Source organism: Dendrobium catenatum, unplaced genomic scaffold (assembly GCF_001605985.2).
Source record: "Dendrobium catenatum unplaced genomic scaffold, ASM160598v2 fragScaff_scaffold_1472, whole genome shotgun sequence".
Lineage (NCBI taxonomy): Eukaryota > Viridiplantae > Streptophyta > Magnoliopsida > Asparagales > Orchidaceae > Dendrobium > Dendrobium catenatum.
The window spans coordinates 78,095-104,459 of NW_021319934.1; the positions used below are offsets into that span (position 1 = coordinate 78,095).

Genomic DNA, 26,365 nt, shown 5'->3' on the forward strand with positions numbered 1-26,365 from the left:
ACTAATCTTTCACTTGATGAGCCTGAATTAGAAGCTATGATATTTATTGAAGATGATATAGAAACTCAAAGACAAACCACTGAAGAAGCTAATCCTATCATTCCTTCTATTGAATAGTTCAAATTTCATGTGCTGGGCAATTTATCTTCTTGTTTTTGTTGTTGTACTAGACATTTCAATACTTAATACTTACTTTTATTTCAATTTTTTTGTCATTTCAAATATTACACTTTGATTACTTTATTAATTTTTATGTATTATTTATATATTATAATGCCGTATCCGCGCCGTATCCGTATCCTGTATTTTTAAGAATTGGCGTGTCCCGTATCCGTATCGTGTCGTATCCGTATCGCCGTATCCGTATCGGTGCAACATAGGTTGAAGTTATGGGAGTTTGATACAAAGGCAACAATAAAGATGGTGAGGGAAAACATATTTTTCATTATTTTCATTCCTCAAGTATTTATATTTTTGCTTTTATAATAGCTAACTATAATTGCAACCCATCTATTATGTATATAGGAACTTGGAAGAGTACAGAGATGGATTTTAATGGGGGTGTGAATCTCGTTCGAAAAAAAAAATAATAATGTTTGAAAGTTGAAACTTATTTGATTTTGAACCAGTGATTCTTCTTTCATTTTCTTACTATTATAACATAGGACTATTGATGTTGGAAGGTTGATGACTGCATTCAGACTTACATAATGAAAATAATATGAATACTAACCAGCACTTTATAATAGTTATAACACTATTTAATGTAATAATATTTGATTTAAAAAGGCTGGTCTTTTAATTTGTAATGATTTGTTAATCAACTCTATGTAATATAATATTATTAAGTGGTTCTGTTAAATATAATTCTTGGAATAATTTAGGCAACTGTTATTAATTTTTTTAGTAGTATAATTAAGTGTTATATTAATATTTAGAGCAATGTAATTATGCTTTTTGTTAGTGATTGGCTCTATTTTATGCTGTAATGTTTATCGTCGTAATGAGAAATTTAAAGCACACCATGTTACATATTATGAGCAGTTTCTAAGGGAGTCGTAAGACCTGTCAACCAAAATTAATGGGAAACCTATTAATGACCTACTTCTAATAGAAGCTATAAGATCTACCCAACGGGTTACTTTCAATGAACATAAGTCCCGACCCAAATTCAAATATCCGGGCAACTTTTAATAGAAGCTATAAGACCTATTTCAATTCAAATTTCTGGGTAGCTTCTAAATGAAGTAATAAATCCCAATCTAAATTAATTTCTAGGTATTCTAATAGATGTAAGCCCCAAAAAATCTCAATTAAATTAAAATTTACTTCTAAATACCTCAGTTTACTTGAGATCTCTGAGTAGGCAACCCATGACTGCTAATTAGATTCCTTGGATACTACGCTCAATAATTGCTAGTAATGGTAAACTGAAACTTTAGTATAGTCGGGACGACATAATTATGAGATATTGATTTGGGTTTACCTCTATTTTTCATGTCAATTGAGACTAAAACACTCAAAATTTATTCATCCTTAATTGAGAGTTCCCTTTTACGTACTAAGAGGGGTAATTAACGATGAATACTTACACTCATGGGAAAGAATGACCCAAATCTAATTAAACAATGATATTATCCTCAGAGAAAATTTGTTTAACTACAATCTGACTTAAGGGGAATTGAATCCCATGTCCGCAAAGCGGGATTCATGCCGACGCATCGTTTTTCTTGAGCCAACATCCTTTTATGACATGGAATTTTGAAAGAAATAGGATTTTGCTACAGGACAATAACTTGCTATTGTAAAATTAAAATAATTTTTAATAAGTATATTAATTTATAAATATTACTATGCCTAATTATTTTTATATACTTTTATATATATAAATGATTGAAATGAAATGCAGAATTTTATAAAAATAATTTCAATGATTTCATAAATGTATGAGAAAAGGAGTATATTTTAGTAGGAGAAAATTTCATCTAATCATTTTTAAATTTTTTAGGTATGACATCTAATTACATTTATTTTGAGTTCCTTACATTCCTTCAGCACAATGTTGGTATGTAACATGTGGGTGAATCTCCATGCATGGTCAATGCTACATAAGGCAAAATCTGTCTTTTTTCTCTGAATAGATGTTATCAAAGGAGTGCCGACCTGTGATGATCACTTTTATTTGGCCTCATTGGTTTTGTTGATAAATATGAAGTTTAGGTTGTCCTATAAGTGAAGCATATCCTTTTGGCGCGTAATTCTTCCACAACAGTTACATGTAATCTTGAGTCACTCTTAGCTGTCTGAGCTCTATTTTTTCGTGAATTTTGTAGGAAGCACTGAAGAGTACTGGGGAAGACAGGATGCTGCTCAAGCTATCGCATTGGTTGGGTGATTTTGAATGAAACATTTTCAAATTTTACTTTCTTTCAACACATGCTAGGATTGTAACCACATCAAAATGGCTATGCTATTCTTTTATAGCATGATACAGTAACCATCTAGTATAATTATTAGAATATCTTTTATAGAACTTGATCACTTTCCAGCTTTTTGTTCTTTAATTGTATTCTGCCAACTGCCGTAACTTGCTGATTTCTATTAATGAATTGTTCCTGCTCTTTCTTGATTGATCTTGCACTACTGCCTTAGCATTAGATTCTTTGCCTGACTCTAATTTCTAACAAGTTGTGCTCGACATATTCTGATGAAAACTGAATTGTTAAGGGAGAAAAAGAAGTCTGAGATAAGCATTAAATAAAACCGTTCGGTGCTATTTGGTATAAAAAATTGTGACGTTAAGAATACGTGACAGTGTTCTTTTGTAGGATTAGGACTTTAGGGTCTCTTGGAGATGTTAGAAGCAAAAAGATAAACTCATTGATCTTTTAAAATGGGATCAGGAATATGAAGTTTCATAAGCTAAATGATAGCTCTTGTTGGCAAAATTAGATCATTATTTTGTCATTGTTTTAGTTTGTTAACCGTCTAAAAATTGATAGGTTGTACACTAGTTAAAAAAATATGAAATAAGAATTTGCATATTTTTCCTACTTGGATAGTTATAGATTGTTAATCATATAAAATTTGACATTTTGTATATCGATGAAAAGTGTGAAAGAAGAATATTGCATATTTTTCTTATTTCAATTGGTAGAATATTTACATTATTTATAGGAGATACATAGTTCACAAAGAGGGAAAAATAAGAAGGTAATTAACCTATTTGATTAAAATTAATTCAAAATTTAAAAATTTATTTAGCATAAGAAAACTGTGTCTGATTAATTACGTATGGAAGACAAACTAATGGTGGATTGCCAATGTAGCTGATCACATAGTTGATGACATTTACATCCAATGGAGGAGATGCAGTTGCAACACTGTCGTTGTTAGGTTCCAAGTTCTAGATGTGAAAAGTGAAGTGTTGTGTTAGGTAGTCGACAACCAACGTAAAATTTGTTGAATAATCATGACATGAATCCTTTAAAAAATTGTGTTAATGCTAGGGCTTTCCTGGAAGCGACGCGTTATATGGCCTGAATACAATGACAAGTGTAAAAGGGCCGCTGAACCGGCGCCCGGGTGCAGTGTTAAATAGGCAAGGGTTCCCACATCAAGGACGGATGAGGGAAAAGAAGCTAGTCCATGAAACTAAAATTAGAATATGAACTTGGAATATAGGCTCCCTTACAGCAAAATTAATATAATTAATAGATATTATGATTCATAGAAATATAAATATTATGTGCATTTAGAAAACTAAATGAGTTGGAGAGAAAGCTAAGGAGATTAATAGTTTATGATATAAACTTTGGTATTCGGGTAGGAGTCCTACTGGAAATGCTATAGGTGTGATTATAGATACGAGTTTGAAGGATAATGTTATATAAATTAATAGAATTGAAGATAGAATTATAGCTTTAAAGATTATTGTTGATATTACGATTGTTAATATTATAAGTGCTTATGCTCCTCAAATAGGTTTGAATATGAGTTCAAAATTAAAATTTTGGAATGACTTGGAAGAATTAATACAAAAGATACCTCTTGAAGAAAGAGTTTTTATTGGAGGAAATTTAAATGGACATGTTGGTAGAGAGGTAGATGATTTTAAAAACATCCATGGTGGTCATGGGTTTGGAACGACAAATGAAGGTGGTAAGACTATATTTTAGCTTATGATTTCGTAATAGCTAATACCTTATAAAAATGGATATAATAAAACGCATATTGATTATTTTCTTATAAGAAAATTAGATCGTTTAGATTGTAATGATTATAAAGTTATTCCGAATGAAAATTTATGTACCCAACATTGATTATTAGTTATGGACTTTAAGATAAAGGATAAATAATTAATAATAAAATAAAACGATTTTCTAGGATTAGATGGGGGCATTGAAAGAATATTAACAAAAGTATTTTTGAGAGTAAGATTTTAGATTTTAAGATTATGTGGGAAAAAATGGTTTGTGATATTAAGAATATTGCAAAAGATGTGCTTGGAGTTTCGAAGGGAAAAGCTCATAATATGAAAAATAGTTGGTGGTGAAATTTAAATGTGCAAGAAAAGATAAAAAAATAAGAAGATTTGTTATAAAAATTAATTTAGTTGTAAAAATTCTGATAATTATAAAGAGGCTCGTAAGGAATCTAAGAAAGCTCTTTGCATTAGCTTTTAATGATTTATATAATATATTAGATACTAAGGAGGGAGAAAGATATATGTATAAGTTAGCCAAACAAAGAGATAGGAGTAGTAAGGATTTAGTTCAAGTGAAATGTATTAAGGATGAATGTCAAAAAATATTTTTCTTAGAAGATGATATTCAACAAAGGTGGATGAGGTATTTTGCTAAACTTTTTATTGAAGAATGTGAAAGTACGATTGACTTTAGTGACTTTATAACCCTAAATGAAAATAAAGATTTTTGTTTTTATCGCTGTATAAGTAAAACCAAAGTTAGAGAGGCTTTGAAAAAAATGAGATGTAGAAAAGCTGTTGGACCTGATGATATTCCAATAGAGATGTGAAAATGCTTAGGCGATGAAGGAATTTCTTGGTTTACTAAACTTTTTAATACTGTTTTGAAGGCTAAAAAGATGCCAGATCAGTGGAGAATGAGTGTGTTAATTCCTATTTTTAAGAATAAAGATAATGCACAGGAGTGTGCGAATTATAGAGGAATTAAGTTAATGTGTCATACTTTAAAACTATGGGAGCGAGTTAAGGATAGCATAATAAAAATAAAACACAGCTAACATTGTTCAAAATACAATAAAACATAAATAAACAAAAAATAACTGAATGCATCAAGCTGGATCAACACCCCCTAGCTGATGAGCATGAACTTTGCTGTTTAGCATAGCTTCAAGATAACTACATTGTAACGCTAGATACCAAGAAATCTATACAATAACATTTCAATATGTTCTAACATCCAATGCTCGAGCTGAAGATGCTTATTTATTTGGAAAATGCCCACAAGCGTGCATGTAAAAAACAAGATGAAGGTAGAAGAAAAAACCTTAATGAAGAAGAATGAAAAGGGGATGTGAATATCATCGGAGGTGCTGAAGAGTACTGCATGGTATAAAAAGATTTGCTTTTTCTAAAGCAAGAAAGAAAATGAGACTATTAACATTTTTCATAATTTTCGTACAATCAAAGGCTAAGAAGGCAAAGTTTTCAATGATAGTGATAGCTATTCGAATAAGGCTTGAACATTTGCAAGGTTCAAGCCTCATTAAAATCCGCATCTTAAGTCTTTCAAATTATGTTGTACATAATTGATGAGTTGAGTTCTATGTTGCACGGATACTCCTATTTACGAAGCGTGCTGTATCGGATACGTGTCGGATACGGATACGCCTCCGATACGGCACGGATACGTGTCGGATACGGCCTTGCCGTGTCCGATTAAAATATTATTTAAATTTGACTGGACGCGTATCGGATACGCGTCCTATTAAAAAAAAAAACACAGAGCCACGATTTACCCTTTTCTTTTCGACTTTCCACCGTTTCCGCTCAAAACACGGAGTTGGGTCCAATAGATGTTGACAGTGGCTTGATTGACATAACTGAATGCAGAATTTTATGTGCTATTTTCAAAATAACTAGACCCCTCCCCCCCCCAACCCCCCCAAGCTGAAAATATATGTTGATCATTTCAAATTTGTAAATTTGATTTATTAAGAGTTGTATGAAGAATGACAACAAATTATTGTTTTGTTGGTGTGTAACTAACTTAGGATAATTTTTTGTTCACTTTTCTCCTTTTATAATGTGGTTATCAATCTTGATGTGTTTATCTACTAAAAGGTTGAATGTTACATGAATGATCTTGTTGTTAAAAGTATAGATCGAAAATATCATCTCGAAGATTTAAAAATAAAAATTATATTTGAGAGGATAAAAAAAAATCAATCTTAAAATGAAGCTACTCAAGTGTGCTTTTAGAGTTTCCTCAGAAAAGTTTCTTGGATATGTTGTACGTCATAGAGGGATTAAGATTGATCCCAACAAAATTAAGGTGATTATGAAAATGTTGCCTCCAAAAAGTCTTCATCAACTTTGTTCCTTATAAGGGCAATTTGTGTTTATAGGCGGTTTATATCAAATTTGTCAATAGATATCAACCATTTGCAATTGTTAAAAAAAAATGTTCATTTCAAATGGAATGATGAATGTCAAGAAGCTTTTGATAGCATCAAGAGATATTTGTTAAGCTCACTTATTCTTGTAGCATTGATTCCAGGGAAGCATCTCATCCTGTGCGTAGCTATTTTGGAAGAGTCCATCGGAGCATTATTGATACAACATAATGAAGAGGATAAAGAGAATGCTCTGTACTATATCAGTCGTAGGCTAATCTGAGCAGAAATGCGCTATTCTCTAATAGAAAAACATTGTCTAGGTTTGAGTTTTGCTGTCTAGAAATTCGTCATTATATGCTCTCATAAAGCCACTTTAATATCAAGGTTGATCTGTTGAAGTTCTTGATGACAAGACCAACGTTTACAAACCGAAATTTTAAAATGCCAAAATCCAATGATTGTCAAAATTTCCATTCAAAATAGGGGCATTTTAAATATTTATTTAGGTTGATATCGTGCTTTGCACTGAGATCCCCAAATAAATATTTAAAATCACTCAAGATACTATCAATATTATTATATAAATACAGGGTAGAAGCTGATGCTTTCAAGTAAACAATTATGTGATCATTGCAAAGATTGAAGATTCATTTCCAAACTTGCCAAGATCCTGAAGTTTAAATGTGGAGAACTTTTAGTATGACAACCTCAACAAATCAAGTTTAAGCACGAGCTATTTCGCCAACATACTGTTTGGGTTGTTCAGTTCACAATTGAGGCACTTTGAGATCACTATGCGCGATGTTGCGCCGATCGATCACCTTCTTCTACCTTAAGCGAAGTTCTCACTTTTATCAATTCTTGTTCTGGAATTAAGCTTAGTTCACATGATCACTCCAATTAGTGAAAACATAGATGATAGGAGTGGATATAATTAATATAAGTGGGATACCTCTACAAAATGCTTAGGCTTTAGTAACCATTTCCTGAATCAATTCAAACGGATTTGACTAAACAGATTTAAACACCACATGTCTCTTAACAAGACTGCTGCATGCGGTTCTTAACAAGAATGAGTGAGATACATAAGGCTGAATAATGGCCTTGGAATGGTGGTGCTAGTGATGATGAAAATTTTTCATCAGGTGCAAGTTGTTTCTGCAGTCAATCAACCTTTCTTTCCATATTTAACTTTGTCATGAAGCGAAGTAGTTTCAATTTTGATCAACTTTTAATATGTATGCATTCCTTATATTACTTCTTAATGTACATTGTGCGTCTATCTATTTCTTATGTGGGATTTTAGGTGGCACTTGCAGCAGTTATTTTAGGTTAACTGTTGATTGTTGTTGGGGGACTTGTGTGGGCATTCGGATTGGCCCAGACTAACCAATTTTCTTGATTTAAGCATTAAGACAACTTTGCTTTTTACTTGTTGATTTTCTCTTAGATTATTACATATCTTCTCTCCTGAGTGCAAAATGTATCTTCCATAGAACTGCCATATATTACTGTAACATAATCTTTTTGATTGAATACTGTTTAAATATGAGGATAATTTCTTTTTTTTTTTTGGTAGCTTTTATGGCAGGGACTGGGGCTTGATGGTGGTAACGGTGTGGGAAAATGGGACAGGTATGGATGTGCAAGGTTTACGACCTTTTTCAGAAGTAAAATTAGTTTGTCTTGGATAGTGCTTTAAAACTAAAATATTGGAATGATCAATTTTACAGTTTTTTATCCAAAGGATCCCTAAATAGGGACAAAATCTATTTCAATAAATAATTTGTTTTTTTACTGTATCACATAAACATTGGATTTCGTTTGCAGTTTATTTTTTCAGGAGATTGGTAAGCAGACATTAAATTATGCAGTGTTCTTTTTCTACCGATTGTAAGGCCTCCGATTCATCTGAAACTTATTTTATTGCTGCATGAACAGGAACAGTTACAACAAAGTTCTTCTGGCCATAGGTGGTGGTCACTATGTACCTCGTCACATGGATATTATCCAGTAAGCAGCCCTACATACATACTAGTTTAAATGCATAGACACCTCATGCATGTTGATAGGATTTTAAAAATAAATAAAAACTTAATAAATAAAAAATCAATTAATTATATTATTTATGAGATAATAGATTTATTTTATAAGTTTATCATCACTAATAATTCTACAATAAGAATATATGCACTATATTGATACATTTTCTCCATTTCCATATCAAATTTCTATCACAAGATAAACTATGAGTTAGAAAAAACAAAATGAGCTAATCAACTCACGGACAAATGCTAAATTGTGTTATTATGATATATTTTTCTGTATTTCGACATATATATGCACTTCAATTATTGAATCCCACTATACAACACTCTATGTTCATCATAATCATCATCATAATCATGAAAACCATGCCATCATTATTCTTATTATAGCTCTTTGGGATTAGCAAATCACAGCATTCACTGTATTTGTTAGAAACATGGGAATATAGCGGAAATAACATCCATGTTTTCCATTACAGAGATATATTTCTATTCCCAAAATACTCAGTTTTTCTAAGCGGGGGCTTTTTTTTTTTTTGTTAATATTATCTGCTAGTAAAGATGTTTCCTATCGAGATTGACAATGTCTTATTACAAGCATTCTTGATGTTAATATTGAACAGTGTTAACTGCTACTACATTATTTAGTTAAAGATGCACTTAAGAATCTAACCGATGTTTTGCTTGTTCTCTCTTTGAGGAAATAATAAGGAAAAACAGATAAATTAATTCTGGAACTCCCGTGGAAATTCACAATGCTCATTTTTATCTAAAAAAAATTCTATTGTCCAACTGAAGTTATGTTTGCTGGTTTGAATGAAAACCGGAGACACTGAAGCAAAATGAAATCGTTTGAATTTGCCATGCTACTAAAAGTTGAAAATTGACAATGAAATATAAATTCTATAAATTTTTGTATTTTTATTACTCTCAAATGACATGAAGTTGCATGCTATAAATGCTTAGCAACAATTCTAGAGCACAAGATTAGCGTCTCCTTTAAGCTACAATGGCATATAATTTGTAGAGATATAAATATGAATGTTTCTTGTTTCATTTGCAGTATTGTCTTCCTTCTGGATGGAGATTTTTTTTTCTTAAACTTAAGCTAGTCATTATGGATTTTTTCATGCCATTTTTCTTTTGTTAAGTCTGAATTTTGTCAATGTGCACGTCTTTTTCTATGCTTGAATTTTTTTGTTTAATATTTCCTTTTTTTTGGGTGGTAAAATGGTTTCTTCTAAAGTTGGTATATTATAATTCTTAACAAATAGCAAAGCAGAAGCCTTTCATTTACTGACAGTTCTGTATTACTTGCATCTGGAAATAATTCAAGGAAAGAAGGTGTGTGGGTAGGACACCTACTATCAGGATATTCTTTGCCAATGGAAGAGCCAGCACAGCGTAAAGCAGGTGATCAAGATAAAGGTATTGGTGGAACATGGAGGCAATCTATCAAGGTTTCACTTGAAGCAACAAAATCAGCTTTTCCAGGAGGTGTAATTCTAGCACATCTTGATCAGAAGTAAGCCCCCTTTACCATTAATATATGATGAAAATTTGCTTTGCATGTTCTGTTTTTATAGACGATGGTTTCCTCACTGTGCTTTTGGTGGTACACATTGTGAATTTTTTTTTCTTAGTTGCTCGCCAAATGAACTTTCTTTCTACTTGCTGTGTTCTGGGTTACATAAAATAAGATATCCAATTTCCTAAATGTTCCATAAAACTTGATAATTTCCTATAATCTAATAAATGTTCAGATTTTAGAGGTGAAGGGGATATCCATATGCTTCCCATAACACCTCTAAAATCTGAACCAAATGTTCGTGAAGGGGATATCCATATTTCCTAAATGCGGGAGCTGGTTGCGTGAACATTGAAGGGGAAGGCCGGCTAGGTTAGAGAGAGAGGTGGAGGAAAAAGGGTTCAGATTTTAAGGAGGGAGGATGGAGGGAAATTAGGAAATTGTTTTCCTAATTAATCCTTTCAGTTTGGAAAGAATTTAAAGAGAAATTTAAGAGAGGGAGGGGGCGGGTAAGAGAGAGGGAGGTTTGAAATATTTCCCAAATAAGAGGCTTAACTTTGAAAAGCATTTAAGGGGTGGGGACAAGGATGGGGCCAGCGGCATCAAGAGGGGAAGAGGTGTTTTGAGAAAGAAATCAAGCCTACTTGATTTGGAACATTAAATTAGTAAGGATGTATCTTATTCCAATCTAATTTAAAATTCAAATATGATTGATTTTGGAAACTTTCCAAAAATAGAATTATAATTTTGGAAAGATTTCAAAATTCAAATTTAACCAAATAATTGAAATTAAGTCTTTCCAAATAAGGTTTGGTATAAAAGGAAAGTAATGAAGAGGGCTTGGATTTGGAGGCAAAGGTGAATTGGAAAGGGAGGGGGCCGGCGGCTTGAACTAGGACTACGGTTAGGGTTAGGTGTAGGTGGGGGGAATTAAGTGGATCAACCAATCAAGGGGTGAGCCACCTTGGATGGCCGGCGGCTAGGTGGGGTGGGGGAAGGGTATTGGCTGGCGATGGAGCTTGGTTTTGGAGTGGAGGCTGATGGTTTTGGGGTTGGGAAACCCTAGGCCAATGGCTAGGGGAAAGGGGAGGGAGGAAAGAAAGGATAGGGAATAAAAGAGAGCTATGAACCCGGACTCTTTCAAGGTTGGTGGGTGATCTGCTTCCCTCTCCTAGGGTTTTCTCTCCAATGACTCTCAAGCTCTCATAAGAACTCAATTTACATGAATTTAATTATAATTCATTAATTAACTTCAAAAGAAACATAAGAGGTCTATATATAGCCTCATATAATGAAAGGGAAATAAAAGATGACATTGCCCCTATGACTTACATATGACAAAACCCTTAAAGGTAAAACGGGAATGATACTAAAACAAATACATAAAGTAAATAATTAAAACAAATACATATGAAGACTCGAAAATAGATCGGCACAATCGTGGCCGTAGATCGTCGACCACGTCTCTGATATACTTTCCATGATCTGATGTAATCATCACTCGCTAAGATAGTATATTATGCTTGCATGTTTTGCTTGTACATTGTGATCGTCTGATGTGCCCGTGTGATGTACTCTATTGAAACTGCATGTTGTGTGTGCCTCCATTTGCAACCATGTTTACTATTGTTCCTTAGACCTACCACAATCCCTACTTTGTTAGCCATTATTTATAGCCAAACTTATCATCAGGGGAGGAATCTCGAATTTGGTGTTGGGACCATATTAGCGAACATCAAGTAGGGCAAACCCCGCACGTTCATATTTTGATTTGTTGACAAGGAAGACTATTAGCGGTTTTGAACGCCAGGAAATTATTTTTCCACCTAGCCCTAGGCTTGTGAATTGATCGTTCATTCTTTTTTGAACTTGGGTTTCTGAGGGTTTGCGATCTTTGAAGTTCTTATTCCATACTTTTTTATGTTTTCTGATCGGTAAAATAGATTGACTTGTTGACCACTGGACCCTACAACACTCACGATCTTCTCCCAAATGACACAATTGTTCGGCCTACATGATATAATTGTTCAACTCGTCCCAACTAAAGGCATGTAGAAACTGCTCGCCCCTCTCATTTTATTCGACTCTCATGCATGGAACTCCCTCACCATCTCGTCACTCGGTTTGTCTGCAGAGATCACACGCAAGGAAGACACACAGGTTATCCTGCTCATCCCCCTCAAGACGCTCCGCCTGCACATGCGACGTCAGCCACGCGACCAGGTCCCGCATGTCTGCATCCCGCCTCAATCCCGCTTCAGCTCCGCGTGCAGCCTGCATGCCCGCATTCTGTAACTCCATCTTCGACCCGCTCCCGCATGAGAGGCTCTAGCCCGTCTGCCCTCTCAGCCTCACAGCAACCCGCCGCACAAACCCAGTTGCAGGACTTCAACCCGATCATTCTCTCCCTTTCGCATGATAGCCGCATGTAGGAAACCGTCTAAAGCTCGATCCCCTTCTATGTTCGTTCAACCCGAGGCCTCTCTCCTATGATTGACCCAAGGTGTATATATATAAAGTTTTAAATATGTACAAACAAACTTGAAGACCTGCACCGTTGTATCTTTAATCTAGGCAGGAATATTTGATTTTAAGCCCTCGTGCCATTGTTTCTTTGATCCAGACGGGAATTTGATTTGAAGATCTCGCGCCATTTTATATTTGATCCAGACGAGAAGAACATCGGCAAGTGTCGTCCCAACCTCTCTTTGTTGGGAGAGGACGCCGGGAGGTTGCTGGATTTCCGAAGAAATGTTAAATAAAAAAAGTAATAATAAATAAAAATATAACTCAAAATAACTGGTTTCGAAGACCTACGTCATTATAATTTTTTATCAAGGTAAAAGAAATGAATATAAAGAAAACCTACGCTGTTGTATCTTTGATGCGGGCAGAAAAAATGAATATATGAAGAGCTCATGCCATTGTATCACGAGCTGAACAAAGATAAGTGCCTCCCAACCTCCCTTCGCGAGTAGGTGACATCAAGAGGTTGCCGAAATTTTGAACAAATAAAAGACCCTCACATAATTAATTTTAAAAGTAAAATGTAAAAAAAAATCATTTTAAAGGATATATATATATATATATATATATATATCATTTCAATAAAAAAAAGTGGGGAAAGGATCACAACAACAAGAATCAAAGACAGCTAAAATCCACTTAAAATGAAAACCAAGGAAAAAAAGAATCAAAATTTGAGAAAAGAGGAAAATTTAACCCATTAAGCAGTGAATGTACAACATATGATATTGCTCCAATTTATCATTTTTTTTTATTTACTTAGGTTAGATTTAAAACTCTTAAAATAGTCTGTTTGACAGCCACCACTTAGTAACAAAATTGAGGACAACTTCAAGAAACAGAATAAGGTTGAAAACAAAATATCATGGAATTGATACTGATGAATATAGAGGAGCTGAATTTGCTATATGATAACACTAGGTCTTCAAGTTATACAAAACTATATCAAGGATTTTATATCAATAAGTAGTTTCATTCTTCATGAGATTCTTAACATTCACTTAATGTTAGAGAAAGTAATTGTTGACTTTGAAACTGCTTAGGCTATTCTCAAATTATTAATAACAATGATCACACAAGCATATTACAGACATCATCAAACAAACTTGAAATTCAAACATAACATTCAACATAGTACAATTATAAGATACATCATATAAGTGTACTACAATTCTATTACAATTAAAGTGCATTATGTGATTAAAATATAAATGCATTATTTAAATGCTATTGTATTATGCAAGAACAACGTTCAAAGTCTATTAAAACAACAATAGTGAGCAAATGTAAATTGTGTTATACAAAGATAATGAGAATGCAAAACACATTACGTAAGTGTAACGAAAGTGCAAAATATGTTATGCTAGGTTCCGCATGTGCTCTGATATTTATATCAAGCTCCTAAATACAAGATCTGAGAATGCTTCATGGATTTGCTAAAAGTGTTCAAGTATCTCTACAATATGCTAGGGGGGTCCATCTTGTGGGGCCCAAGAGAAGCTATTTAGGGAGGTTCCTAATCAAGATGAGTTGTTTAAGAATGTTCTTAATTAAGAGGAATTTGTTTAGGATTTGTTGGCTTGGAAAAATTTATTTGAATGAATTTTTACCATAAAAGCCTTGAATGCGTTACCAAGTTTTTTGGCTGAATTTGCCAAGATCATTAGTCCCGGATTTTAGATGGAAAAGACTGTTTCGATTGGGGCATGAGAATTGCACGTATTTTTTTCTCAATATCTATGCCAAATTCTATATTTTCTGGAATTTTAAGATATTTATATGGTTTGTATCGATCAAAAAATTGATGATTGTTCATTTCGCTTATTGTTTTCCCCTTTTTTAAACTGATGTTACCGGTTAAGTAGTTGGAAGATCTTTCTCTACATTATTTGTTACATGAACTTCTGCTCGCTGACTCAGATATCTGCTTTCCAGAATCAATGACAATAAACAACTTTTCTCCTTGCAGGAGTATGAAGGGCTGGCAGAAAAACGCTATATTGAGCTTCTTGGCTGAAGAAAATATAAAGGCTGGAAAACCAGATGACTTCATTTAATACTGTAAGTCTTGAGATTATTTTTGTATGATCAATTTAGTCTTAGAGTACTAAGTTGTTCAAATAAAATCCATCCTCTATACAAAATTGATTCAAAATAGTTCATCATATTGTAATGGTCATATGAAATTTATCCTAATTTAGTCCCAATGGATTATTTTGAATCAATTTAATATAATCGAGAGGCTAAATTGGAGCAACGTTATGTTGTGGGACTAAAATGATCACATACAAATAGTCGGAGGATTATTTTGAAATATATATAAGTAATAAATATATAAACATCCATATTTCTTAGAGCTTGCTTCCATTAGTAGTGCTTTAATTGTAATCCTAATGCTACTTTGTACTTAACCTAATTCTTTAGTAGTTCATGATAGGATGAAAGGTACATTAATAAATTGAAATAATATTTGATTTAGTCATTTTAAACTCTAAATCATCTCAAAATCAATTTTGAGGTTATAGAGGGAGCTCCAAATTGACAAAAATTGGCCCAAAGTGATTTGATGCTAATAAAGTTCAAATGAGTTGATTGTTAGCCCTTCTAATAAGGATTGTAATTAACAAAGAAAAAACACTAATTATCAGATGTTGATGCTTTAAGATAAACTTAATAGCATAATCTATTTCATTAGATGGGTAAAACTTAAAATGATCTAAAAAGGCAAAAGAGGAAGTTCTGATGCACTTCTATGCGTGTTACTCATGCAAAAAATGATCATACGTTAATAATTCGTTGATTTTTATAAAGAAATATTTTAAAATAATTTGAACTTCCACACATTTATTAAAAATCTTATTAGTTTAATTAAACTTGTATTATTATCAGTATTTATGTGATTTACTCATTTCATTTTTACAAATAATAATCTTAATTGTAGTTAAATGTCTAATTAAGAAACCATTTAGGAACATTTTTAATTTTTAATTTTATTTCATTTTTCATTAAAAAAATATATTTAAAGACTGAAATATATATGAATTTAGTAAATATTATCTATGTTACTTTATTTTACAAGAACAACCACAACTGAAAGTATTGACCGACAACATACTCTAGTCGTACAATATCAGTGGCTTGAGTCTTTATAACAGAAAAAATTACTTATAACGTTTGTAACACCTAAATTACTTTTGGAAAATAAATAAAAATCAATCAATATGTCAGCGTCCCTAAATATAGGTTTCATTTGAAATAATTTTCTTACCATTTTTTATAATAATTTTTTGATGATTTTCTTTTGAGGGGAAAAAAAGGTGTGATCAAAAGCTATTTAAAATAAGATAAATTATTCTAAGCAAACACCAGACCATCCGAAGTTGAATTAAAATGAGTCACATCACGCAATATTGTGACCTAATATACAATTATGATACATAACAAATGAATGATGTGACACGTTCTGATTCAATTCCAACTCCAATGATATCCGTATTTTCACAGAATAATTTCACAAAAAAGGAAATCATAATCTATTGTTATGCTTTCAGGACCCACCAGAAACTACATATGAAACTCTACTTTCTCATGTTGCAGATTGTTCATCAGGTATCAAAAAAAAAAAAAAAAATTAGACATACTATAAAGGGATAAAATACCAAAAACAATAATTGAGTTCTTGACATGATTTACATTAGCAGAAAACTGCCTTATATGTCCATAAATTCAACATTATAGAACAACTATTTGCAACAACAAATTGCTCATCAATACGTGTTAATTTTCTCATTTTTTTAAATGAATCTCTTGACCAATTTTTTTTTTTTTCCATAATAAACTGAGGGAAAGACAAACACAAAATAAAGTTTTATTGCAGGCGCACAATCACTTGTTATACACTTAATCTTTACATCTATTATTTCCTCGACTACATACACTCAAACTTGCACAACCCATACAACAATCTCATACCAGACCCCCAAATATACTACAAGAGCAAAACCTGAACAGATAAAAAATGGTTAAATAATAGAAAACAAGCTCTCACAACCAAGCTCCAATGAAAAAGAATAACCACGAAAGAGCACAAACCTTAGCATTCAACAACAAAATAGATTGAAAAAAAAGGGACCAAACTAAATGGGAGCAGCTGCAGCTAAAAACACACTGGCACTGTCCCCTCGCGAACCCCTCACGACGGTTAAATATGGCTCCAGCTCAGAAAGAGAGTGGGGGCCACAGCTTAACGGTAAATAAATCCATTAATCACATTTTGCAATGGTAAGAGAGTGCAGAAAGGAGTTTACTTGAGATTCTGCAATACCACCATATTCGGAGCATCAGAATAGCTGAAGAGCCATTTTAAGCTTGTTCTGCTTCCATTTGGGTAATTTGTAGAAAGCATTTTTGGTCATGCCGAATTTCTCCTTGAATTCTACTGAAGATAAATAGGTCTGCAGAAATATATACATGAGATAAAAGATTAAAAAAAAAGATATAATTACAGAAATAGAAGACAAAGGGCTTTGATTATTGACCTCTCGTTTGGTTATGTCGATTTCTGAAACGGGATTTGAAGAAGTTGTTTTCAATCGTTCATAGGGGAAGATAGGGCCTTGGTCATCTTCAGCCTCCCCTTCCTTCACATCTTCCTGTATGGAGAGCGATTCAATTCTACTGTTCATCACATTGACACTCTCCTTGGAATTTGTTTCAGGTTTTTTTGTGCTGGTAACAGGGCTCACTGTCAGAAAAGTCAACTGTTAGTTCCTTAAAAAAAAAAAAAAAAATCTGTCAGAAGTTCCTCAATCTTTTTTATTTTATTTTAAAAACATTCAAAATAACTTAAAACTACTTTAGAGTGTTTTAAAAACTATCACTGTTGGCTGGCCACCACCACCGTCATCATCGCCTCGCTTGCTATCATTATTTCTAATAACCATGTCTATTTTATAAAATACACAAAAAAAAAAAATTTTTTTTTTTCTATATATATATATATATATATATATATATATATATATATATATATATATATATCAAATATATTTCTATTTTATAACAAAACATAACAAAAAAATTAGTGATCCCAGACTACTCCTAAGCATAGTCATTTTGGAAGATCAATACAATTATGAAATTACCTTTAGTCATCTTTGGAATCATAGTTTGGGTTGGGCGTTCAAAGGTGGCCGTGAGAGCAGCAATAGCTTCTGCCTTGGGAGCAACGTTAGCAGGAGAATCTGGTGTCGTTGATTTTGGATATAGTTTTCTAACAACAGGGGGAGGAGTTGATAGGTTTCGAGCACTTGGATTCTCAAAATTAGCCGCCAATGCATTAAAGGCAGGAGATCGGCCACGAACACGAACTCGATCAGGGCTAAATGAGGTACTTCTAGAGCGCTGAGATTTGTCTGGTAAACTAGACCTCCCAACATGTGTTGTAGGCGTTCGTCGCTTGAGCTTCTAGAAAAAGTTGAAAGAGATCGTCAAAGGTAATTTGTAGAATGATAACAATATTATGAACTATCCCAACAAGCAAGTAAAACCTATTCATATTTTTTGAAAAATTAAAGCAATATTGGTGACAAAAGAAATGAGGGGCGCACATTAAAAAATTGTTAAGTCTCATCTCTGAAACTAAAAATATTATTAATAAATATTCTACATTTCTAATCCAAGTAATGTTACATACTTCCACAATAACAACAACAACAACAACAACAACAACAACATCAAGCCTTTATCCCACTACGTGGGATCGGCTACATGAATCATTTTTCTCCATTGTGTCCTATTAAAAGTCAAATTCTCGTTTAATATTTAATGAGCTTTAAGTTTGGAAGTACTGTTACATACTTCCAACAAAAAAAAATTTAATGAGCCTTATTTCAAAAGATACAACTTAGGCACATAAGAAAATGCCAAATCAATACTAAATGACACTAGTCACTTTTTCTAAAGATAAACAGGGACAAATAAAAAACTAAAAATAACATAAGTGAAACTGTGAAAGACATGAATAAAGATTAGCTGATCATGACAACAACAACTTAGAAGAAGGCTAGATGTCAGCTAAGGCATACTAGACACTAAGCAAACATAGATGGTAGCTCATCATCATGTAGGGTCGATTACATGAATCCTTTATCTCCATTGCATCTTAGTAAAAGTCAAATTATAATTTAAATCTAATAAAAAAAATGTCATTTTCAATACTTTCTAACCAAGTCTTTATCGGTCTACTTCTATCTGTTTTAACAGAGGCTGGATCTAATACATCTATTCTCCTAATAGAGTCATCCGAAGGCTGACGATTTATAAGAACAAACTATCTAAGGAAACTCTCTCTAATCTTATCAGCCATTGGAGCACTCCAACCTTTTTATGTATATACTTGTTTAACATTTTATCTCTAAGTGTAAAGTCACTTATCTACCTGAGTATGCTTATCTTTGCAACACTTAATTTTATGCTTCTCTTTTAATGGACGACATTCTCTGCCATAAAACATTGCAAATCTCACCACCATCTTATAAAAATTTCCCTTAAGTTTTAGGGATATTTTTCTATCACACAACAAGCCTTATGCATTCTTCCACTTCAATCATCCAACTTGAATTCTACTAATAATATCCTCATCTATTTCACTATTGCTTTGAACAAAAGACTCAAAATATCTGAAACACACACTTTTTAACAACTTGAACTAATATCACAATTCCTTATGTAAAAAATGGAGAGTTGCATTAGGTAGTTAATGACCAATGCAAAAGTTGTCGAACAAACATGACATGAATATTTTAATACATATGGCCAACTTTATCTTCTGCTCTCAAAATTCTTCTCTTACCTTTCATTATCAACTACTCTCACCCACAAAATACAACAGAAAATTTATTAAAATTTACTGCATTCCTGCGAGAATCACTACCTCATGGGTCAAATAACTTTGGTGTCTTGTTTTTTAATTGGAGTAAAGTGTTGGCAAAGAGAAAAAATTATGTAAGGTAAATATTCTGCAGATGACTCATTTCTTGATTCAGCCTTTAGAAGTTTACAAAGGCTTTGAGATTTACCAAACATCATCAGTGGTTTATTGATCATAAGATAACAAGATATTTAGGCTTCAAAAATGCTAACTGGTGGTCTACATGAACGTTGATGGTGTTGTTGCTCAAATAGAAGAATCTTTTGGCCTCGTAATGCAAGGGAGAAACTAAAAAAAGTGTCAAGCATGAAGACAATAAAATGAAAGGAATTAAGGCTAGGCCATCTCTCATGAAATGAAATCAAAGATATATTCTAATTGAACGTTAACTATTTTAGTCACTAAACACCAAAATAATTAGCAGGGCAATTTTAGTGTCAAGCACCAAAGCAAAATAAAGTAAATTTAGTCTTACATCTAGCAATATTGGAGTTAATCCATTCTTCAATATATTAAGCTTCCGCTGGAAAGAATTACCGTGCATCTGAAAACATTGAAGAAAATAAATCCGTTAGCTTGCAATACATGGAACAAAAACTCCTAAAATAGCCGTAGCAAAAACAATTCCCTACATCAGTTGTATGCCTGAAAGTCATAAATAAAAAGGAAATCACGTGATTAAAATCACATCTGACCAGTAACAAGACAAGTCCTTCAAAGTTTAGCAAACTTACAGCTGATTTTGCAAAATCCCAGCTGAAAAAGCGAGTAAAAAAAGAAGGTTCGCTTCCTTCCATGATGACAAAAATAGGTGTTTCTAGAGATACATTTTCCATAAGAAAATCTTGCTCAAGAAATTTCTGTAAATAAAAACTGATATAAGAATAAACCAAGAAAATACATAATAGGAAGGAAAGCCGAATTGTGACAACTTTACCTCTCCAATGTTCAAAGCATGCAATCTCGTCTTTGCATCCACCTGCTGTCCCACCCAAACAAAGATGTCGGAATGACAGTACAAAATGAATACATCTTCCGCCATTAAATCATCCTGAGTGAAGTTGTGTATTTCAGAGACCTGCAGCAATAGTATTAAAAGTATTCTATATTATAAATAAGCATAAAATAAACCCCAAAAAGCCATAAGAATTCAAAGGAAAATAGAAGCACGAACCTTTAAATTGCCTGAAGCAACCAAACCAACAGTACATGTACGTACAACAATGAGATAAATAACACATTAAACACAGACTAAGGATAACAAAAACCAGCAAGTTACATTCTCTCATTTCTTACCATTTGAAAAGGTACACGAGAATAGGTGAGGATCACTTTCTGGTTCCCTTGTTATGTTTTGACTAGGGTATTCGCATTTGCCCCCAAGCAAGCTCCAAAACTGTTCACTTTCTGACCCTTCCTTCTGTGGTTTTGGCTGAATGTTTGGCTGCACAATTCAAAAAACCAATAGACATGAATGAACAAAAGGGGAAGGAGATTAAAATGATGGTGAAGAAAAAGGATTGAAATCAACCTGTTAGTGGCCACAGAGGATAAACAAATCATAGGTTAACTTTAACTAATCGATAGACAAAATGATTCAGCTGTTGCTTTGCAACGCATGAAAAGAAGGTGCTATATTAGTGGTGAGAAATCAAATGTTGTTTGCCAGAACCAGAAGTCAACCCAAAGTGCTGTGTTTTCTTCACCAAGGGAGAAACTTGGAGAGAGAAAACAAAGGTAAACAACAGATAGTGATGAAAATTGAAAACAGATAACACACTTCTTTATTTCAGATAATGCAGAACTATTTTTTTCAAACTTCCGAACATAATCCCAAAATACTAGGGCATCTATAAACAGCCAAAAATTTTCATTCAAAAACATGCTCAAAGGAAACAATTTACGGAAAAAAAAAGTAAGAAGGTAAAGAAGGAAACATCACTTAATCAAGAAAAGGCATCTAAAAGAGCAATCTGTTTCCTGGCTATAAACTAATATTGTTAAGTAGCCAAAAAATGATGTACCCAACTATGATTAATCCTACTTTAATATGAATAACGCTTGAATGAAAACATGAGAAGACAAAATGAATTGTCCCCTGCTGAGGTATTTTGATCCACTAAGCTTTACTTCTAAGATGGAATTTTAAGTGAAAAAGCATATGCATAGACTTACCAAATCTTCAGCTAGACAATACTAACATGAATGGCCTTGTGCTAGACGCCGTTAAGTGACAATTCATGTAAGCATATGAATTGCTCCATAAGAGTTGCAGGAACGTAATCTGATAGAAGAGAAAAAAAGGTAAGGTGGACAATATTGGTGCATGGAATATATAAGGAGTGATTTGTGCAGTTATAGGTCAAGGCTTCACAGAACGGTTTGATGCTGGGTCATGTTTGTAGTATTTTAGGCTTTATGCGATGGACCTGGGGAAGATGGGATCTTTTGGGATTTTGCATGAAGATGTTTAATGGGGGAAGACACTTGATTGAAGAATGATTAAGAATTCAACAATCTTAGCAGAAAATTGATAGAATCAAGAATGAAATCTCATGATATTTGCTATGATTTACTGCATAAGGGAGTAACAAACGGAAGTTGTGACATCAAAATTGGAGAGCTTTGTGGGCTCCAAAAATTCATGCCCCAGCCTCTCACTAGGAGAGTTTAGGGAATATTATTCCATGTCAAATTTTTGGAAGGAAAATTAACTTAAAAATAAGAAACTGCCCAGAGATTTCGAACTCATTTTGCATGGACTTGATGATTTGATTCTAGGTTTTCTATAGGTACAAGCCCCCTAAGATTAATTAACTCTCCTGATCAAGTGCACAAACTTTCAATTAACACTAGTCATTAGATAAGCACAAAGTATCAAGCATATAGTAATAATAGATTTGATATTAGGATTTTAAATTTACTATCCTACACTTAGTTATAAGCTGAGATTATTCTTATAGTTATCATCCTTAACAAACATTTGCGAATGGTGGATGAATTTTGCTTTAACTCATAAATGATAATTTTCTCTCAAATAACTTGAATTTTGTGAAATTTTAGATTTCATATTTTTATTGAAATGTGGGCTCGAAGTAATTCTATCAATGCAACCATCATTGAAGTTTTAAATAATTTTATTTTTTCATCTGAATATTAACTCTACCTGCTTACCAAAAGAAATCATGACCAAATATTGACTTTAAGAGCTACTATATGAATGATGACCCTGAGAGTTCACATTTTTATAATGAATTTTCTTTGCAAAAGTTGTTGAAGGCCTAATGCGAATGTAAAACAAAAATATCTTTATGGATTTTACAAATGTACAATCATTTGTGAGAGTAAATTTTATAGTGAATCATTTAAGGTCTATAGTTTAGGTGTCTGCCATGAAATTCAAGACTCGTCGACTCTAGTCCATGGAAAGAGGAGGATCAAACTTAAAATGTGAGATTAAGACTCTAATGCATAAAAAAGACAACCCACTTGAGAGCTTAGATATGATATTTATGCCCAAGTGCTTGAATTTTAAAGGAGAGTTTGAATCAAAGGAATTCAAAATATTTGCATGTATTTTGAGGCTAAGTAAATTTAGATTCATTCCATTTCAACTTGCGCAATATTCTCAAATTTAGAATTTAAAACTTAGGACTTGTAATCATTTGAGAAAAGGAATGCAGCTAGAATTAGATTACACCTCATAGTGTCGTTCTCCTTCACAATCTAGCCAAAACTCCTATCTCACTTAGCTTGGATGAGACCCATAAAGTCCCCTAAATTCTTCAATAAAAAAAAAAAACTCCAATTCTATCCAGAACACCTCAAACTAGTAAACTAAATCTTAAATTTTCCTCATACACAATTTCCATTACAAAGGCCTAATCCACTTTGATCAAACTCAGTCTCACTGCTGCTAGTGAATGCAACTTCAAAAATCCCTCTGAAACCACAATTTTAAACCAAGTTCCCCATTGTAATTCCCAAAATTAATCAAACAGGTCCAATAAAAAACTTCAAAACCCATAAATCCTCCATGCCAAATTACACCCAACTAAATTTGGAGGAGATCTCAAGCGTTTCACTTGATTTGGAATTTGGATCATGATAAAAAGGTTTAAGAAGGCAGCATGTGATAAGGGATTAAAAAAACACCAAAATTAATAAAAATCTTGGGGAATACTGAACAAAATATTCACAGCAATAATGCAGCAAGGTTGAAGGTCAAAGCACCTTTATCATGTCCAACTGTCTCTCGACAAGTTCTTGGTTATTTGAGGTGGTAAGGCTTCCGGACCATGTAAATACGGTATTGCCACTATGTAGAATGTAGCAATAAGAAGAATTCAGAGATGATGACACCTGAAAAAATAGGAGAAATAAAGCGATGTAAATTATCAAAACTAAAGCATAAGTGGGGGAAAATTCTGCATTATTGGGTTTCATTATATATATATATATATATATATATATACATACATATATATAAAGAACATTAATTGTGTTTAGGAGAAAATGTACCGGGTTAACTTGAATTGCTTGCATATTATCAGGTCCACAACCTTGAACTCTAAACAAAGCAATGCCCTCTGGAGTATAAGTCTCATCTTCAAGGCCATTTTCCGTCCTAAACTTTTTGTACCCTGAACTCATACCACCCTGCAACATTAAAGTAAAAAAGGCATCAGAGGTGTTTTCCAGATATGCCCTTTCCAGTCAACTATGAAGATTCTACAAATTATACCGCTTAGATAAACTTTTAGAAGATAGAAGTGTATAAAGCTTAACAAATTAACCTTAAAAACAATCAAGCTCTGGAATATTGACAAGAACTGGATAGGTTCCTTTCCCTCATAAATGCGAGCCTAAAATTTCAAAAGCGAGAAGCTGTAAATCATACAATGCTAATAAAAAATCAAACTGAAATCCATCTGAAACCAAAAGTTTACTTGAACAGCCTGGGACTTCAAGGATTCAACCATATTTGTGGCAAGCGAGACTGCTGCACTCCTCTCTTCCTGTATTCATTATTAAAAAAAAAAAATCAGTACATACTAATAGATATTTTTAGGGTCAAAGCTGGCAACCGATTTTCAAAACAAAATAGCCTATCAAGCTTTAGCCGTACAGTTCAAACCTTTCCATTAACATCTCAGAGCGGCAAAACACATTTAAATGCATTTGAAGTTAACAGATAACAACCTAGGAATAACTTAAAAAGCTTGCATCAAGGAAAAATAAATCCAGGAAAAATTAGTCAAAATAACAACAACAACAACAACAATAACAATAATAATAATAATAATAATAATAAGGCTTACCAAAGTGCTTTCCTTCCCAAACCAGGTGCCCAAAAGATATTCCTCTTTGTCATTTCCAGGAAAGCTATATTGAAAAATATAGCAATCTCCACTATAAAACATGGACTGCTCAGAAGATGATAGAAGGTACTTTTCATTCCCACTTACTCGCCAAACCTGGGCATTGATGGACGAAGCCATTGTTAGCATTTAAAATTAAAGTACATGATCCAAAAAACATCCAGATGGATTAAGATGTAAACAGAAAGCACGTCACTTCTGACAGACAAAATAAAAAATTAAAATGGTTAAGAAATAGGAAAGTCCATAGAAAGCACCTGCAAATTGCCTGTGCAATCAATATAAGGTTGAGGTTCTTCCTTCACGGGAGACGCTTTCATGAGACCCTTCACATTAACACCTTGGCGTTTAAGAAGTGCTACACAAATCCAGAACTACTTAGCAACGGTACCCATAAAATGTACTAAGAAATAGGCACTCATATTCTAAATGAAAAAATCAATTTACCAGCCACTTTGCCTCTACCATCCTCAGATAAAGACACATCAACAGTCCTTGGCCATGTATCAAACTTTGCACGGAAAATTGTAGTCTCAAAACCCTCAATTACACGAATTATCTGAACTTTTGGCCTACCAGGACCATGGCTTAATTCCTAATAGAGATTCGAAAGTAACCATGAAATGTTAATGGATAGCAAAACAAATTTCATGGAATAAAAAAACAAGATATACTCTTACTTCAGCAGATGCACTGGCACTTTTTCTTTCTTCAAGAGATGTACTTCTTCCCATCCACACAAATACTTCAAATCCACAATCAAGAAGGTAGCACTTGTTCGTGTCCAACAACTGTCTTACCAATTTATCAGCGACCACAGGCACTGGCTGCCCTTTTTCAATACTGAAATGATATGTTCCCATCACTTACATAAAATCAAATTAAGAATCATTAACTCCAATTAATAAAAACTTAATTTTGAACAAATTTTAGCCATATTTTCTTTGCCCTACCCATCCTTCCAACTAGAACTTTGGCCCGTGCCACACGGGACCTTATTTCAGAAAATAGTAAATAATGAGAGACTATTTGTTAATGGACAAAAGTCACAAAACACTTTTTAACAAACAAATTTTAGTCATATCCTCCGGCATGATGAAGAAAATAAGAGGCTTTGCCTAGTGAAAATAAAATGTACAAATAGAATATCTGGCTTTTAACCTTCCAAGTTTTGTTCATGACTTGCTTTCATACGTTCCATGTCACTCGATCATTTTTTTCATGAAAATCACTCATAAGTATGCGGTGACAATATGTACACACCAAGGACATTTACTAAAGGCTACCTACTTTCCTAGTGCAAGACTGACCGAGGGTAATCTTATACTCCAAAAACTAGTATGTGAGG

At 33.2% G+C, this 26,365-nt stretch overlaps 2 protein-coding genes across 4 annotated transcripts in view; one reads left to right on the plus strand and one right to left on the minus strand.

The window, feature by feature from the left end:
- LOC110100651 (D-aminoacyl-tRNA deacylase) overlaps positions 1 to 15,141 on the plus strand; it is a 20,448-nt gene extending 5,307 nt beyond the window's left edge. The window contains exons 5-9 of the mRNA XM_020828252.2: positions 2,334 to 2,386; positions 8,183 to 8,238; positions 8,545 to 8,616; positions 9,988 to 10,176; positions 14,675 to 15,141. Coding sequence (XP_020683911.1) covers positions 2,334 to 2,386; positions 8,183 to 8,238; positions 8,545 to 8,616; positions 9,988 to 10,176; positions 14,675 to 14,762 — 458 coding nt within the window. The 3' untranslated portion in view covers positions 14,763 to 15,141. The remainder of the gene's footprint in view (positions 1 to 2,333; positions 2,387 to 8,182; positions 8,239 to 8,544; positions 8,617 to 9,987; positions 10,177 to 14,674) is intronic.
- A 1,393-nt stretch (positions 15,142 to 16,534) lies between these two features.
- Positions 16,535 to 26,365, minus strand: part of LOC110100650 (villin-5) — a 30,043-nt gene continuing 20,212 nt past the window's right edge. For all 3 annotated transcript variants that reach the window (XM_020828249.2, XM_020828248.2, XM_020828247.2), the window contains exons 8-23: positions 25,698 to 25,860; positions 25,465 to 25,612; positions 25,275 to 25,375; positions 24,958 to 25,113; positions 24,586 to 24,654; positions 24,433 to 24,501; positions 24,158 to 24,295; positions 23,870 to 23,998; positions 20,933 to 21,080; positions 20,811 to 20,821; positions 20,574 to 20,714; positions 20,371 to 20,496; positions 20,112 to 20,180; positions 17,850 to 18,171; positions 17,244 to 17,449; positions 16,535 to 17,159 (exon numbers count right to left, since the gene is read on the minus strand). In XM_020828249.2, the coding sequence (XP_020683908.1) occupies positions 17,046 to 17,159; positions 17,244 to 17,449; positions 17,850 to 18,171; positions 20,112 to 20,180; positions 20,371 to 20,496; positions 20,574 to 20,714; positions 20,811 to 20,821; positions 20,933 to 21,080; positions 23,870 to 23,998; positions 24,158 to 24,295; positions 24,433 to 24,501; positions 24,586 to 24,654; positions 24,958 to 25,113; positions 25,275 to 25,375; positions 25,465 to 25,612; positions 25,698 to 25,860 (2,110 nt within the window). In that variant the 3' untranslated portion in view covers positions 16,535 to 17,045. The remainder of the gene's footprint in view (positions 17,160 to 17,243; positions 17,450 to 17,849; positions 18,172 to 20,111; positions 20,181 to 20,370; positions 20,497 to 20,573; positions 20,715 to 20,810; positions 20,822 to 20,932; positions 21,081 to 23,869; positions 23,999 to 24,157; positions 24,296 to 24,432; positions 24,502 to 24,585; positions 24,655 to 24,957; positions 25,114 to 25,274; positions 25,376 to 25,464; positions 25,613 to 25,697; positions 25,861 to 26,365) is intronic.